The 18,149-nt window shown below is 43.5% G+C and overlaps 1 protein-coding gene and 1 long non-coding RNA gene across 9 annotated transcripts in view; one reads left to right on the forward strand and one right to left on the reverse strand.

The window, feature by feature from the left end:
• The window catches only part of LOC310693569, a 52,592-nt gene that overhangs the window by 15,368 nt on the left and 19,075 nt on the right, over window positions 1–18,149 (forward strand). The gene's annotated exons all lie outside the window — the stretch shown is intronic.
• Window positions 15,119–18,149, reverse strand: part of BMPR2 (bone morphogenetic protein receptor type 2) — an 84,572-nt gene continuing 81,541 nt past the window's right edge. For all 7 annotated transcript variants that reach the window (XM_083472710.1, XM_083472707.1, XM_083472705.1 and 4 more), the window contains one exon: window positions 15,119–17,227. In XM_083472710.1, coding sequence (XP_083328836.1) covers window positions 16,977–17,227 — 251 coding nt within the window. In that variant the 3' untranslated portion in view covers window positions 15,119–16,976. The remainder of the gene's footprint in view (window positions 17,228–18,149) is intronic.

Genomic DNA, 18,149 nt, shown 5'->3' on the forward strand with positions numbered 1-18,149 from the left:
AGAGCAGAATACAGTGGCACTATTACTTCCCTTGATCTAGATCTAGTTCAGGGTTTCCCAAACTTGGATCTCCAGCTGTTTTTGGACTACAACTCCCATCATCTCTAGCTAGCAAGACCAGTGGTCAGGGATGATGGGAACTGTGATCCAAAAACAGCTGGAGACCCAAGTTTGGGAAATAATAATAAAAATAATAATTTATTATTTATACCCCGCCCATCTGGCTGGGTTTCCCCAGCCACTCTGGGCGGCTTCCAACAAAACACTAAAATACAATAACCTATTAAACATTAAAAGCTTCCCTAAACAGGGCTGCCTTCAGGTGTCTTCTAAAAGTTTGGTAGTTATTTTTCTCTTTGACATCTGGTGGGAGGGCGTTCCACAGGGTGGGTGCCACTACCAAGAAGGCTCTCTGCCTGGTTCCCTGTAACTTGGCTTCTCGCAGTGAGGGAACCGCCAGAAGGCCCTCGGTGCTGGACCTCAGTGTCCGGGTAGAACGATGGAGGTGGAGACGCTCCTTCAGGTATACTGGACCAATGCTGTTTAGGGCTTTAAAGGTCAGCACCAACATTTTAATTGTGCTCGGAAACGTACTGGGAGCCAGTGTAGGTCTTTCAAGACCGGTGTTATATGGTCTCAACGGCCACTCCCAGTCACCAGTCTAGCTGCCGCATTCTGGATTAGTTGTAGTTTCCAGGTCACCTTCAACGGTAGCCCTACGTAGAGCGCATTGCAGTAGTCCAAGCAGGGGATAACTAGAGCATGCACTACTCTGGCGAGACAGTCTGCAGGCAGGTAGGGTCTCATCCTGCGTACCAGATGGAGCTGATAAACAGCTGCCCTGGACACAAAATTGACCTGTGCCTCCATGGACAGCTGTGAGTCCAAAATGAATCCCAGGTTGCGCACCTGGTCCTTCAGAGGCACACCCCATTCAGGACCAGGGAGTCCTCCACACCTGCCCGCCTCCTGTCCCCCCAAAACAGTACTTCAGTCTTGTCAGGATTCAATCTCATTCTGTTCAACCCAGATCTATGGCGAAAGAGTAGCAGGATTCCACATACTTTTATTCAGCTTATTTCAGGTGAAATAGTGTAGTTTGACAGTGACTGTGAGTCACTGCAAACAGCTACTCCAGGTTTCGTTGGCATTCTGGGGTGCTGTTTGAATTCTGCACCACGTCTCTTGCTGTGACTTTTCTGGTCCTTACAGCCGCATTGGATTAACACAGACAACACCCACCCTATCTCCTACCTGTGCCCTAGGTAAGAGGTGAGAGTCATTAGCTTAAGGCAGGGAAGGGGGGGTGAAGGGAGAAGGCTTCTTCAGAATGTTTTTAAAAAACTGGTTAGAAGGAAATGCTTGAGAGTTTCATCAGTTAAAAGAAAAGAAGTGGGTAGGACCAAAATTTTTTTAACAGGATGTAAACCACTCCCCTGATGCTCTGTATCAGGACTGATGCTGTTCAGAAATGATCCAGAGTCAATGAAGAAAAGCAAGTTTGCAGATGACCACTAAATAAACATTTAGCATGGTCAAAAGCTCTCTGCAAACTGGATGTCTAGGTAACATAATGACAATTGCGTTTCAGATCCGAACTAGTGGATTTGTGGGAAATACATGCTCGTTTTTTCTTTTGTTTTTCCCCTCAAATGAAAAGTAGCCCAGGAGGCTGTGATTCTGAGCAGAATGGGAGAGGGAGGTTCTTTCCCCCAGTGCAGGGAGAAAAGCAACTTGGGGAGGGTGATTTTGAGCAGGCAAATGGTGCAGAAGTTCAGACTTGAGAGCAGCCTCTACCCCTTTCTTGTTCCGTCACTCAAACTGGCATGGGAACTGCTTTACAGTAGCAAAGCAAAACACGTGGGAAACACGTTTCTTCCTCTCCCACATAATCTGTAATTTGACTCTCTGGCTGTGTTCACACTTCCATTTACTATGTACTCACTCCATTTCCAGGGACGCGGGTGGCGCTGTGGGTTAAACCGCAGAGCGTAGGACTTGCCGATCAGAAGGTTGGCGGTTCGAATCCCCGTGATGGGGTGAGCTCCCGTTGCTCGCTCCCTGCTCCTGCCAACCTAGCAGTTCGAAAGCACACCAGTGCAAGTAGATAAATAGGTACCGCTCCAGCGAGAAGGTAAACGGCGTTTCTGTGAGCTGCTCTGGTTCGCCAGAAGCAGCTTCGTCATGCTGGCCACGGAAGCTGTACACCAGGTCCCTCAGCCAGTAAAGCAAGATGAGCGCCGCAACCTCAGAGTCGGCCACAACTGGACCTAATAGTCAGGGGTCCCTTTACCTTTTACACTCCATTTCCAGTGCTTTTAATCCGTGTTCACACATCATCCCAAATGCATGTGCGTCCTGTACTTTGCTACGAAATGCTACCGTTTGATGCATTGTTTCTCAAACCAGCTTCACACCGATTAAGACGCTTCTCATTCATCTCTCGCCAAGGTGTGAACACCTTGGCATAGGATAATGACATCCTTGTCCTGCCAAGACCCCATGGTGCAAACACAATCAGATAGAAATCTGAAACTCATGAAACTGTGCCGATAGGAACAGCTGGTGCTGGTGGGGCAATGGAACAACTCCACCTGGGCACTAAGATGGGTATAATGTGAACACACCCTTCCTGTAAGTAGAAAGTGAGACAATGCAGTAAAAAATGCTAACCCTATTCAGGGATTGGATCGCAACTGCTCAGAGAAACGTTCTTGGAGTCAAAATCCACTGAAAATACTAGATCAACAGGCTCCAACAGATGAAAGGAAACAACAGCGGTAACTATACAGTGGTACCTCGGGTTAAGTACTTAATTCGTTCCGGAGGTCCGTACTTAACCTGAAACTGTTCTTAACCTGAAGCACCACTTTAGCTAATGGGGCCTCCCCGCGATTTCTGTTCTCATCCTGAAGCAAAGTTCTTAACCCGAGGTACTATTTCTGGGTTAGCGGAGCCTGTAACCTGAAGCGTATGTAACCTGAAGCGTATGTAACCTGAAGTGTATGTAACCCGAGGTACCACTGTATTGTGTAAAAATAATAAACAGGTGGGGGGAGGGGAATGGCGGTTGGTAGATGTGTACATATTTAACATAAGCTGTACTACATGGAAATACTTGACATGCATGGTACTTTTCGTGTGGAGATTATGGCTCTAAAATTCTACTGATATAGTATCAGCTTCACTTAACTAGATACAGATTTAAGACCCCTCATTTGTTATCTGACATATTTGACACACAGTTGTGTTTTCAAGGAAATAAGTGCCCCAGCTGCCTTATATGTCCTTCCCTAGGCGTGGGATAAGCCAGCTTTCAGCAGTTAGCATGTGGATAAGTATCTGACATATTTATCAGGGTGGTTCTTGCCATCCACCCTATTAATTCTGTCTAATTCCTGTTGGAAATTGTTTTCACATTGTGCTAATCTGCTGGATCAGTGGTTCTGAGCCCTTCATTGAAAACCAACGAAATCCTTTGTTTTGCTTTAAAAAGAACAAAAAAAGTCAAGTCTGTTAGGAGAAACGCCTCTCAGAGAGGCTTCCCAGTCTTGTGAAGGCCAGCCATGCACTGGAGTGTGAATATATTATGAATTATTAGATAGTAAAAGCTAGTTTTTCCAGTCTACCAAGGCAGTTTTAGTTGGGCCTAGTTCAGGGTTTGCCAGCCCAGTCTTGCACAGGGGCCACAGAATGAGCTTTTTCTCTTAATTTCTCTTTCTTTCTTTCTTTCTTTCTTTCTTTCTTTCTTTCTTTCTTTCTTTCTTTCTTTCTTTCTTTCTCCCTCCCTCCAAGAAAAACAAGTTATGAAGCAAAATGTGTAAGTATCCAAAGCAGAGACATCACCTTGCTGACAAAGGTCCGTATAGTTAAAGCTATGGTTTTCCCAGTAGTGATGTCTGGAAGTGAGAGCTGGAGCATAAAGACGGCTGATCGCCAAAGAATTGATGCTTTTGAATTATGGTGCTGGAGGAGACTCTTGAGAGTCCCATGGACTGCAAGAAGATCAAACCTCTCCATTCTGAAGGAAATCAGCCCTGAGTGCTCACTGGAAGGACAGATCGTGAAGCTGAGGCTCCAATACTTTGGCCACCTCATGAGAAGAGAAGACTCCCTGGAAAAGACCCTGAAGTTGGGAAAGATGGAGGGCACAAGGAGAAGGGGATGACAGAGGACGAGATGGTTGGACAGTGTTCTCAAAGCTACCAACATGAGTTTGACCAAACTGCGGGAGGCAGTGGAAGACAGGAGTGCCTGGCGTGCTCTGGTCCAGGGGGTCACGAAGACGGACACGACTAAACAACAACAACAACCCAAAACAGGAGGACTCCTCATGTCCTGCTTACGGGCATGTCAAAGGCATCTAGCTCAGGGTTTCCCAAACTTGGGTCTCCAGCTGTTGGACTATAACTCCTATCATCTCTAGCCAGCAGGACCAGTGGTCAGGAATGGTGGAAACTGTTAGAGAAACAAGTTAGAGAAACAAGTTTGGGGAACTCTGATCGATTCGGTCACTGTGGCAACAATATGCTGGATTAAGGCAGGTCTTTGGCCTGATACAGCAGGTTTCTTCTTATATTCTTGATTTTAGCACTACAGCAGTGGAATGCTCTCCACAGATGTCTTCATTGGTTAGCTTCAGACTGTTCAGAACTTCTACTTAGAGATGCATTTTAAAGCCAAGTGGCTGCAGTGCAATAGGAAAAGAAGAAGAGGTGGTAGCACAGAGACATCGCCAGGCACTCTTGCCCTTTTCCAGTCGCCAGGCCCTGCCTAAAAAGGAGAGTTCTCTTGGGCATAGTGCAAAGAGAAATATTTGCAGATCTTAGCAAGAGTAGTTGGAATGACAAAGCTTGGCTCCTTCTCACCATTTGTTCAGACAAGCCCAGACAATTAAGACTTATTTAAAGGTTTCCTCTTGCTCCCTTATTTAGGGTGTGAGCTCATAAAGGAAGGAACTATTTTTGGAGAGAAAATTCTGAGAACAATGGTGTATCGCTGCAATATGAACAACGATAACTTCATTTCTAAAAAATGTAACTTTTAACATGTCAACTGGATAAGCAAACAGACCAGAAATCTGGGTGGAGAACCTTGGTCCTAATTGCACACAGATGGTGGCCTAGGACATGGGTAGGCAAACTAAGGCCTGGGGGCCGGATCTGGCCCAATCGCCTTCTCAATCTGGCCCACAGATCGCCCAGGAATCAGTGTGTTTTTACATGAGTAGAATGTGTCCTTTTATTTAAAATGCACCTATGGGTTATTTTGGGGGCATAGGAATTCGTTCTTTTTTCCCCTCCAGAATATAGTCCGGCCCACCACAAGGTCTGATGGATGGTGGACCTACCCACAGCTGAAAAAGGTTGCTGACCCCTGGGCTAGAGAGTAAAGGTAAAGGGACCCCTGACCGTTAGGTCCAGTTGTGGCCGACTCTGGGGTTGCGGCGCTCATCTCGCTTTATTGGCCAAGGGAGCCGGCGTACAGCTTCCAGGTCATGTGGCCAGCATGACTAAGCCGCTTCTGGCGAACCAGAGCAGCGCACGGAAACGCCGTTTACCTTCCCGCCGGAGCGGTACCTATTTATCACTTGCACTTGATGTGCTTTCAAGCTGCTAGGTTGGCAGGAGCAGGGACCGAGCAACGGGAGCTCACCCTGTCATGGGGATTCGAACCGCCGACCTTCTGATCGGCAAGTCCTAGGCTCTGTGGTTTAACCCACAGCTAGGGAGTAAAACCTACACAAATCTGGATTGGCATCCCTAAGGTGGTTGGATGGCACCTTGTACGCCTCCTTCTGGCAACTCCCGCAGCCAAGCTTGTGTCAAATGTATTGCTCTGCTTTCTTTTGAATTGCATCAGCAAGGCCAAGAGATGGGTCTTGTTGTCCAGGCAGCCTAGGACCTCGAAACACGCTGCCCAGGCAGTGTTCCCATTCCCATTCCTTTTCTCGGGTGGCATCTTCTACCCAAGTGATGGCAGCTATTACAGTTTTTATTTATTCAGTTTATATCCCACCCTTCCTCCTTAAAGAGCCCAGGGTGACATCACTTAGCTGTTGAACCCTGGCACCAGGCAGAATTGTGTGACGTTAGAGGTAGCTTCAAGTTACCATTTCACTACATCACCATAATAAACAACCACTCTAACAGTCCATTCCCAGCCTACAAAACATTCTGTCTCTTTCTTTGGCAATCACTCGTAGCCGAGTAAGATTGTCTTCTATAAACACTGTTTTAAAAGTGAGTCCGTAAGTGACTGTGGAGGCCAATTCTGGATCCACACATCTTTCCACATAGGTTTCCGGGTGGGAGTTGATCATGGTGAGGGTTTGCCAAGCGTGCCTTCCTCTTAGCAAGTTTCTCCCTTGCGTTCTGAGTTCGAGTGCCTTCAAAGTCCATGACACCTTCGGTAAAGGTTGTTCTCCAAATGGAGCACTCGCAGGCCAGTGTTTTCCAGTTGTCGGTGTTAATACAGTGGTACCTCGGGTTAAGTACTTAATTCGTTCTGGAGGTCCGTTCTTAACCTGAAACTGTTCTTAACCTGAAGCACCACTTTAGCTAATGGGGCCTCCTGCTGCCACCACGCTGCCGGAGCACGATTTCTGTTCTCATCCTGAAGCAAAGTTCTTAACCTGAAGCACTGTTTCTGGGTTAGTGGAGTCTGTAACCTGAAGCGTATGTAACCCGAGGTACCACTGTACTACATTTTTTTAGATTTAAATTTTCTGTCTACGCACATCTTGGCCCACAGATAATGAGAGAGAAACTCCTACTCCTTCCAATGGACAAATATATCTTGCCTGACTTAAGAGGAGATTCTTACTCTTCATGAGCTTCCAGGAGAGTACTCTTCTTTATAAGCTGATTTACAACAATGTACAGGGGACGCTCGGGTTGTGAACATGATTCATGCGGGAGGCACGTTCGCAACCCGCGCACCTGCACAAAGCGCAATTTAGTGTTTCTGCACATGCACGAGCGTCGAAACCCAGAAATAACCCGTTCCGGTACTTCTGGGTTTCGGCACGTCCTTATCCCGAAAACGCGCAACCTGAAGCGTCTGTAACCCGAGGTATGACTGTATACACGATTGAAATAGATAATACAGAAATCTGAATTTAGTCACATTTCCCCCCAACTTACTCTTGTAACATGCCAAGTCAGAAGACGCTTCTTCTTTCCCAGCAGATAAATACCGGTACAGTATATCTTAATCCCATGCTTTAATAGTAAGCAGTGACATCTACTGGTCACACCATAAAGTTGTCAAATGTACACACACATACGCAAAAAAACCCCCAGCTCTTTTCATGAAGGTCATTTTTATTAAATGGATTAATGCATCATTTTACAGCAAGACTCCCCGCGCAGCCCCCAAACCTAAAGAAATGTTTTTAAATGTTCCAATTTCTTTGTATCGATACAGTCTCTTTGTATAGGTTCATATATAACAAGTATTCATAGAAAACTCTGAAGTGGCTTTTAAGAATGTCAGCTTTCATAGTGGCATCCACAGATGATTTAAAAAAGCGGTACGTTTCATTCGTAGTCAGACTATCCTGTAATGCGCAACTTAAACAGCATAGCAAGGTACTGGGCAGCTTATACAAAAGTAGTAAAACCAACCATGTATAAATTTGACATTTCAGCAGAAATGTGTGAGAAGCACTACAATAAGACAGTTCTGAGAGGTCTAGTATTCTTTGACTCCTTCTCCCTAGAAATCTCGCTGTGGAGATGAATGCCATGTAGCTCATTTTTCAAATTTGAGGCTATGCATGGCTTCGTGTTTAAAGTTGTAGGAATAGCTCCAGGGTCACAACACACCATCATTGAGATGGAGGAAACTCCCAGCCCCCAGTCATTGAGAAGGATGCTTCAACCTTACATGCATGCCAATACAACCCATTTCCCTACTCTTGAGTAAGCAAACAAGAAATGCAGCTCAATATTGTATAAGCGACACAAATACAGAGGTTTGGAATTATCATTTCCTTAATTTGCATTGTCAGTTTCTTTTGGAACTTACATTGGAATTTTTCATAGTGCTGTTAAGATACAAAGAACCTGGTTTCAAGCCACCAAATGCACAGTGTATAACACAGTATTTGTGCGAAACAGATATTAAATACTAATAACTGGAAATAGACCTAAGACTGTCGGGGGGGGGGGGGAGGGTTCCAAATCTGAATGATGTGCTTTAAGATAATAAAAAATATTCTGCTTAACTTGTTAAAATTGTAGGGAGAAAAAGAATAATTCCTCATTTCCGATTGCATCTTGTATACCTCTATGAGCCAAGGCACACACCCAACTCTGATGTGGTATAGTATTTTATGTGTTTTATTTTTCCTTTAGTCTCATTGTACTAATTCATACACAATGCTAAACTATGGTTTAGTACTGCATGTGTGAGTTATGATGAACATGAGCAAAGCTTTAAGCTTGAACATGTTGTTAATTTCATTTCTTCCTCCCCTCCTCTTGCAATACCTGGCTTCAGTTTTTACAAATCCTGGTATGTCATGACAATAGTTAATGAAGCCAACTTTATAGCCCAAAGTTTGGAATTGGCTCGTTTTGAAATTGATCAGGTGTGTTCTTTGCTACCATTTCCAGTTTATATGTAATGAGAAGCCAAGATTCATGGAAACCGTTAATAGACATGACAGAAGTCTTTCTCTTGGCTACGTGGAAGGAGAACGCAGGCTGGTGGTTTTGCTTTGGCTCATTCTAGCTTGTGCATGTACCACGAACCATGGTTCAGCATTGTATGTGAACATGCGTACACAAGGCCACCAAGTTTACAGGACATGTAACGCCTATTTATATTGCAACTATGAAAGTTCATGCCAGAATGTATTTGTTAGTCTTTTAAGTTCCTCAGGATTAGTTGCTCTTTTGTTCCAGTTTAGGAATTTCATAAAACAGTTTTGTATATGTATCTTCTCCTGCGGTCCCATGTGTAACAGTGGGGTGTATGTCAGCAGAGCACATAAGACTCATATCTAATTTTTGTCTTTAAAACATTTAAGCAAGTACTCTGTTACTACTCAAATAGTATGAGACTGATACTGTTAACAGTGCCAACTACTATATCCTCAAAGTTTAAGTTCTATGGAACAAGGAAATCAGTGCTTGGAATGAACTAGTTTGGTTGAACAAAGATCACTGAACTAGTTCAAAAATCTCTGGACTACACTTGAAAGTGGTCCCCATAACTGCTGGGGGAAGTAAATTTCTAGTTCATCTTCACTTTCATTCCCTTCTCTTCAGCCTGGCAGGAGGCCCAGACTATTCCCCCCCACCCCGGTCAGTCAGACATCTATAAGGAAAGTTAGAAAGCAAACCATGGAGGCTGATTAGACAGTAACTTAATCACTGTTGTTATGTAATCAAAAGGAAGGAATGTAAGGCATTTCCTGTACCTTCCCTACTGAAGAGATTTGCTCTTTTTCAACAGGGTAGTTTGCAGTGAGAATTACAGGTAGAGGAACAAAATGAACAATGCCTTTAACAGCTGTGTGGCTGGCACAAATTGAAAAGATTCACTTGCTAACATTCTGTCTTTTAGACATCTTATTAGTTGTGTACCCCTATTTCCTTTTAGACCCTATAGCTCTGCACAGCAGGGTGTGACATTCTGAATGCTGATTTTAGGATGAACTTTTTATGTATTCATTTGGATGAATTAATTGAACAAGTTTTGTTTTGTAAAAGGATGAACTGGAAGCACCGTATTTTTCGCTCTATAAGACGCACCAGATCACAAGACACACCTAGTTTTTGGAGGAGGAAAACAAGAAAATATTTTGAATCTCAGAAGCCAAAACAGTAAGAGGGAACACTGTGCAGTGAAAGCAGCAATCCCTCTTGCTGTTCTGGCTTCTGGGATAGCTGTGCAGCTTGCATTAGCTCCATAAGACGCACACACATTTCCCCTTACTTTTTAGGAGGGAAAAAGTGACTCTTAAAAAATATGGTAGTTCCCTTTGGGGCAGGATTAACTTGAAGTAGTTGTGTTTTAAATGAAACTTTCCAAGTGCTGAAGAAAATATTGGAAAGCTGTTTAAAATGGTACGTGGACCAAATGTTTTTCTTTAAAAATGAACAGCAGGACACAAAGGGAAGTGGTCTGCTTTGCATAAATCTGTGTGGCTGGCAAAATGTATAGAGTGACAGAAAGAACTTTAAATTGAGCACACATGCTAAGCATGGTGTAAAAACATGCCGCGGAACTCAATGGTCACGGAAGACAGGGCATCTGTTCAAACTCTTGAAAATGGTTCAAGGTGAGCAGGGCTCCTTTGCTGATCTGGATCCGACAAGTGCCCACTGTCACATCTGCCTTCCCCTGTCCCAAGGTCCCAATTACTTACCTTGAGACAGGGGGAGCCATTGGCGGAGAGCACGTGGGGGCATGGCTGGCACGCATCCTGGGGGCATGGCGCCCACCCCGGGGGCGTGACGTGCCATCCGCAGGGGTGTGGCACACGTGCTGGGGGCGTGACGCACGGCCCACAGGGGCGTGGCATGCGTGCTGGGGGTGTGGCGTGCCACCTGCAGGGGCGTGGCACCCAGCACGGAGGGGGGGAGCCACGATGGCACCCCACCGGGATCATGCCGCCAGGGGCAATGCGCCCCCCCTGCACCCCTGTTCCTCTGCCAGTGGGGGGAGTCAAAGATAGCAAAGAGGATCCAGAGGCCCCAGCAGAGCATCTTTCTTCATTGGGGGTGGGACTTACCGTATTTTTTGCTCTATAAGATTCACTTTTCCCCTCCTAAAAAGTAAGGGGAAATGTGTGTGCATCTTATGGAGTGAATGCAGGCTGTGCAGCTATCCCAGAAGCCAGAACAGCAAGAGGGATCGCTGCTTTTGGTGCGCAGCGATCCCTCTTGTTGTTCTGGCTTCTGAGATTCAGAATATTTTTTTTTCTTGCTTTCCTCCTCCAAAAACCAGGTGTGTCTTATGGTCTAGTGCGTCTTATAGAGCGAAAAATACAGTAATACTATGAGTGATTGCTGGGAAGAAGGCTCTGAGAGGGGCTCCAGAACACCCGTTGCCTCCATTCTTCTACCGTCCTGCCCTAGTCTCAAGATATACTGTGAGGACCAGCAAGCCTTTTGCAAGTCCTCAAACTGGACACTTACAAAAAAAAAAAGCTTACACTTTTGTGAGTGCTTGAACAGGGCACTGGCAAAAGCATATTTTTCAGGTTGAATGTTAGGGTGCTTGTGTATCCCTGTTGAAAACAAGAGCTTGCTTACTCCAGATATCCTACCGTCACAGAGCACTGAGTTTTCAAAGCAGCAACTGTGCAGCCGTTGCTCATTTTTCTGCACAGGATCCAGTCTGTCTTCCTCAGATATGCACACCTCTTTCAGCGATGTTGTATTTTACCAGCACTCAAATGGCAAGATTTTGTTATTGCTAAATGCAGTTGTCTTCCCAGTTAGCAAGTCCATTGGAATTCATAGTGCAATACAGTGGTGCCTCGCAAGACGAAATTAATCCGTTCCGCGAGTCTCTTCGTCTAGCGGTTTTTTCGTCTTGCAAAGCAACCCTATTAGCGGCTTGGCGGATTAGCGCTATTAGCGGTTTAGCGGCTATTAAAGGCTTAGCGGAATAGCGGCTTAAAGGCTATTAGCGGCTTAGCGGCTTAGAAAAAGGGGGGGGAGCGGAAAAAAAATCGGAACACTCGCAAGACGTTTTCGTCTTGCAAAGCAAGCCCATAGGGAAAATCGTCTTGCGAAGCAGCTCAAAAACGGAAAACCCTTTCGTCTAGCGGGTTTTCCGTCTTGCGAGGCATTCGTCTTGCGGGGCACCACTGTACAGTTGAATGAATGTCACATATAGCTGATGGCTAATGCCTATGATATTTTATTATCTGAATTTCAGTACTTAGCCCGCACTGGAGATGAAAGGGACAGTCATCCCAGTGCCCTATGACATGTTCCTCTTTTCTTAAAAAAATTGCAGATAGGAGAAGAGGATTCAGTAGGGAAGGGATGCTTAACATTTACCCAGCCATCACGATTCCTCTAAAACTTGCTCCCTCAGACACATTGCCATCTTATAGGGAGTTCTTCATCTTTTTGTACGGCTATGTCATTGGTTATAGGCTTAATATTTCCAATCAGCATATTTCGTACGGTGTGTCTGGAAAAAGTTGCAACAGAGATCTGAGGCATGTGTTTACTGAAAAAAAGGCATCGAAAGACATACATAATATGATAAAAAGCAAATCACATAAAATATTCTTCATTATATAGACTGATGGAATAGCCTTTTATAAACTTTAAATTCATTTGCATGTTACAATTATTTATTACATAAGGGGTAACCATATGGACAAAAACAAAGTCAACGGCCCTTAGCAATGCAGCGGTGCAAAAAGACTTGTTAACTACCACACCACAAATAAATTGCTGGTAGGCTTTTTCTTTCAGATACATATCTATAGTTCCACCCCTCCCCCCAAATTTATAGGCATAGAGGATTAAAAATCATTTTGTGAAACACTGGGTACTGCAGAATTAGCATGTGACCTTGAAACTTGTGATATTGCTCACTCAAGTAAAAGAAATATCACCTCTAGATTCAAATGAAAGGCAGAATGAATAACTGACATTTGTTATATCTTAACACAAAAAGCAAGCTTTCTACGCTGATCCTCCATGAATTAAAAAGCCGATTCTCTCATCTTCCATTTATTTTAAATCCTTTGCTTATATGTATAACTTAAGCACAACTACAAGAGTGCAATTCTTTTAACTTGTGCATTATTTCCCTTACCTTGAATTACAGTACAAGTAAATATTTCTTGTGGGGGAAAAGATGCAACTGCCACACTAGAAAAATAAATTGTCTCTGACTTGCTTACTAATGGAACTTTGAGAACATCGATGCATTCCTTTTTAGAAAACTGTTCTCACAACATGGCAAAAGAATGCACCCTTTGATGAAACATTCTCACTCCAAAATACCATATAGAGGTTCTTTCACCCTAAATTCCTATTTACTGATATATTACCATCAGTATAATTTGAAGAAAGAGAACACACACACACCCCACCTCCAGTAACTGTGCAAAGATAATCCAAAGGTCAAATCTCTATTTTCAGGGAATGGAGAATGCCATCTTTTTGTCATGAGCATTCAGACTTGGCACATCCAACTACGCAGATGTGAGACATTAGTGAAATCACAATCAAACCATGCAATTATTGGCAACAGGTCTCGACATGCAAAAAGGTCTAAAATAAAAAGGAGCCAAAAATCACTCACACAGTTTCATTTGCACAAACACTCCACTCTTGAATATTTTTTAGTAGCCTCTTTCCACTTTCTGTTCATTTTTAAAATGTGGTTGTGAACTCCCAGTTAAGATCTAAGGGGACATGCACTGAGAAGCTGCCCAACTTTTGGAGTGGAAAATATACTATCCCTGAACTACAACATGGTTGTCCAGCCCAGGGAAATTCCCAGCCCAAATGAGCCCTCCCTAAGTCCTTCCAATAGGGTCATGAGTGGCGCTGTGGGTTAAACCACAGAGCCCAGGACTTGCTGATCGGAAGGCTGGCGGTTCGAATCCCCGCGACGGGGTGAGCTCCCGTTGCTCTGTTCTAGCTCCTGCCAACCTAGCAGTTTGAAAGCACGTGCAAGTAGATAAATAGGTACCGCTCCGTCGGGAAGGTAAACGGCGTTTCCGTGCGCTGCTCTGGTTCGCCAGAAGCGGCTTAGTCACATGACCTGGAAGCTGTACGCCGGCTCCCTTGGCTAATAAAGCAAGATGAGTGCCGCAACCCCAGAGTCGGCCACGACTAGACCTAATGCTCAGGGGTCCCTTTACCTTTACTTAAGACCTTCCAATACTTGAAAAGGGGAGATCACCAGAAATCTGGTTTACTCAAAGCAGGATTGCTGGCTCTTTAGCACTAACTAAGCAATCCACACAGCTCAGTTTCCTCTTCAAAAACTAGGCTACTTATTCTAGTGTGTTCCTTGAGAGCTCCTTGCGGATAACCTGCCTTTTAAAAATTAAAGTTCCCAAAATGTGTCTCCTAAGGGCTGACATGGGAATTGCGCAGCACTTTAGCTGATGCCACAGAGCTTCATTTTAGAATTTGCCTTGGGGACTCCTGAGCTTCAAGGCTGTGAAGCTTCTCCCTATGAAACAAGCCTCCAAAACAATGATTAGATTGATTGCCTGATTTTTTCAGTGGAAGATTCAACACTGTTCAAAGTCCAACTTCTGATTTGAAAACTAAAAGCTGCAAATATTAATCTCAAGCTTACGCTAAAAGGAAATTAAAACAAAGTATGGCAGGGCCATAACTCCAGTAAAAGCACATTGTATAAATTTAGGCCAAAAGTTCAAAAAGCCTAGATGTAGGCATGCTATGCCCCAGGAAGGAGGCAAAAGGCCGCAAACCTTCTTAGCCTAGAGTAGATTGTCGTAAAATAATCACATAAATGATGAAAACTGAGCTATGAACGGGGGGAAATTGATTAGAGGGCTTTCGATGTGGTTATCACAGGATGAAAGCAGTGATCTTATTTGATGGAAAACTTTAAATATTAACCAAGTCCATGATAGATTCTAAATGATATTATAACTTACTTAGCATTCAGATATTCTAGACCAGGATTTCATTTAATTTCAAACATTGGTCTAATCTAATCAAACACCATACAGTGGAAAAAGTTGGTTTAGTCTTCAGTAGCTGGATGTAACTACAGTGGTACCTCCAGTTGTGGACGGGATCCATTCCAGAGCCCCGGTCGGATCCCGAGGTTTCCATAACCGGAGGTGCCTGTTCTGCGCATGCATGCAGTGTGATAAAGCGCTTCTGCGCATGTGCCGAAACCCGGGAAAATACTTCCAGGTTTGCCACTTTCGTAAGCCGAGGTTCTACTGTATTTTGAAAAGAGTGCAGAGTTCAGGACTTCAAAGTGGAAGAAAGTTGGTAAGAACTGAATTGAGGAAATAAACAATTTTTTAAAGGTCTGAAAAACAGAATGAAGCAGTTCGTCAGAAACTAGCATGGGGACAATGTGCTGTAGAGATTGTGCTATGTGGCCCCCCAAAAAAACCAGTTATGTAAGTCTTGGATTATGATAAATCAGAACTCCATCTTTTATTTAGAACCAGATATCATACTAGATGCTATTTAGTGATTGTAAATATATATTTTGTTAAGGTTACATAAGTCTGAACAACAACTGAGACAACAGGGCTTCATGCTGTGACAAGGGCCAGTAAGCAAATATTTACTCATTTCTGTCTAGGGAGATATCCTTATTGACTTTCAAAATGGTGCTTTAATGGGGCCAGATATTTTAATAGTCATGCACAAATATGTAGTTACATGTATTCTAAAATATTCTAAAATGTTTTCCTTAGAAAAAAAACCCTGATATGTTGTGATGATAGGTACTAAAGGGGCAATTAATGCGTAAGCAGGACATTTCTGAAGGAACTGGGTATTTTCACAATATTCAAAGGCTGCAATTCTAGATATACTTACCTGAACTCAGTGAGATGTACTCCTTAAGTAGACATGTAAAGGAATGCACTGTATATCAGCCAGTTACACCTAGGCAATCTGATGCAACACTGAACTAGGCCATCAGATTTGGGCAGTAAAAGTACAGAGGCGTAGGAACTCATCACATGACTATCATGCAAATGAGTCCATGTTTTAGCTTGTCTATCAAAAACCTGTCTTACCAACCTACCTACAGTAAAAAATTTAAGATAACTTACCAAGATTAGGCAAAAATGTTCTTTTCAATATACACCAAAAGCATTCATTAAGGAAAAATGTACATAAATACAAAGCATATTTAACTTTCAAATTGTATACGACAAGAGATAAAATAAAATGGTAGACCTTTGGGGTCAGTTTACACATACCAGAGTTATAATTTGCACATGCACCATGGCTTGGTGAAAAAAGATACCACAGATCATCTGTCCCATATAGAGCTTTGAAACTTTGTAAACCTGCCAATGGTGAGGCATGTTTATCAAGCATCAAGCTTACTAGGGCAGGTATCTACCTCCACTGATTGTACAAACTGACCCTTTGATTCCTTATATTTTGTTCAGCACTTTCTTGCTTAGAGTTTTCCAAAGCTGCATTGTCCACTATGAAGAAAGTTGCAATTTGCAAATTTCGAAGGATGAAAGAAAGCAGAAGTTTGTTCTTTTCTCCCCTCATTCCTTTTTAAAAAGCCCTTTTAAGGCAGGGAAAATCATGCATTAACTGTGACCTTGGAGCACACATACAGATAGATACAAGCAGCTGCTTTAAGCTGATTATGCTTTGCAGAGTTCACAGTTGGATTTCATTGGCTGCCAAATCATTAGATTAAAAACCCCTACCACCCTTTAATTCCATAAGGGGAACTGTGTAGCAGGGATGGAAACACAAAGCAAACTGTGAACTACAGACTATTGCACATTTCAACAGAACACAAGTGAAAAAATAGGGCGTTTAAAAGATAATACACTCTGTCACACAGAAACATACAAACGAGCTTGTGCACAGAACTCAAAACATGACCAGCAAACACCACTGTAGCCAGGTGGCTTGTGTGTTTAGTGACCTTTAGAACCCGGTCCAAAATGATTATCAGCAATACATTTTTTTGTTTTTGTTTTTTAAAAAAAATATTTTGAGACCACATCATTCGATACACATATATATAATTCTGTGGTCGGGAACAGACAAGATGTAATTTTGCAATACTAAATAAAAAGTGCAAAAAATGTTTCAAAAAAATAAGAACAAAATTAAAAATATGGAAGCATAAGCTAAAAATTGTCTGCATAGCTGAAATCTATTTAAAGCAAGTCCTCAGTAAAGGGGTGCTGACAGGAGAAGGAACCCTCCCCCCCCCCAAGGTCTTCTGCATGTTTGTTTAACAGAACGCAAAAATGTCATTTTTGTCAGCTTTTAAACAATTCACAGACAGTTCACGCCTGTATCCTTAGACACCATAGTTGTAGCAGTACCTCCTTCTACAAGGAAAACAGCTGTGCTGGACTTAGAGCTGACTACCCTATCACTGCCATTGTTGTTGACTTCACAGTCCAGTGGTTCTGTAGAGATGACCCATGTTGACGGGCGCCACCGCTTAAGGGAATATGGTGTTTTCACACGTTTCTTGATCTTTTCTCCTGAGCCGGGTTTGCCATCTAGGGATGACTCACTCACTAAAAATAAGCAGAATATACATAGTGTCATACAGGAGGAAAGAAGAGGCAGAAAAAGAAAATATGAAATCTTATCAAACGCAATGGATGGCAGGATAGGTAGACTTCAACAAAGCAGCCCTGGTAACTCCCTTTTCGGAATAAATCCTGGGAACTAGGTCTACTGTATGTAGTATTAGTCATAATTATTGCCATTTCTCTAGACAGCATCTTAAAAAGCAGAGACATCACCTTGCCAGCAAAGGTCCGTATAGTTAAAGCTATGGTTCTCCCAGTAGTGATGTATGGAAGTGAGAGCTGGACCATAAAGAAGGCTGATCGCCAAAGAATTGATGCTTTTGAATTATGGTGCTGGAGGAGACTCAAGAGTCTCCAACACCATAATTCAAAAGCATCAATGCATCAAAGCAATGCATCAAAGCATCTTCTTGGACTGCAAGAAGGTCAAACCCATCCACTCTTAAGGAAATCAGCCCTGAGTGCTCACTGGAAGGACAGATCCTGAAGCTGAGGCTCCAATACTTTGGCCACCTCATGAGAAGACTCCCTGGAAAAGACCCTGATGTTGGGAAAGATGGAGGGCAGAAGGAGAAGGGGACAACAGAGGACGAGATGGTTGGACAGTGTTCTCGAAGCTACCAGCATGAGTTTAACCAAACTGCGGGAGGCAGTGGAAGACAGGAGTGCCTGGCGTGCTCTGATCCATGGGGTCACGAAGAGTCGGACACGACTAAACGACTAAACAACAACAACAACAACATTGCCATTTCTGTCACTTTATGTATATGATTTCATTTTTTAAAGGATTCCACATTTTACTAGAGACTTAATGTGCTGTCTTGGACCTGTTTTTGTGTCTGAAAGCTTAGCTGCAGACAGTGGCGGAGGGCACCCAGAGCGGCAAACAGGCGGGGGCGTGGCG

This window comes from Podarcis liolepis, assembly GCF_965112155.1.
Source record: "Podarcis liolepis genome assembly, chromosome: 1".
In the NCBI taxonomy this organism is placed as follows: Eukaryota; Metazoa; Chordata; class Lepidosauria; order Squamata; family Lacertidae; genus Podarcis; species Podarcis liolepis.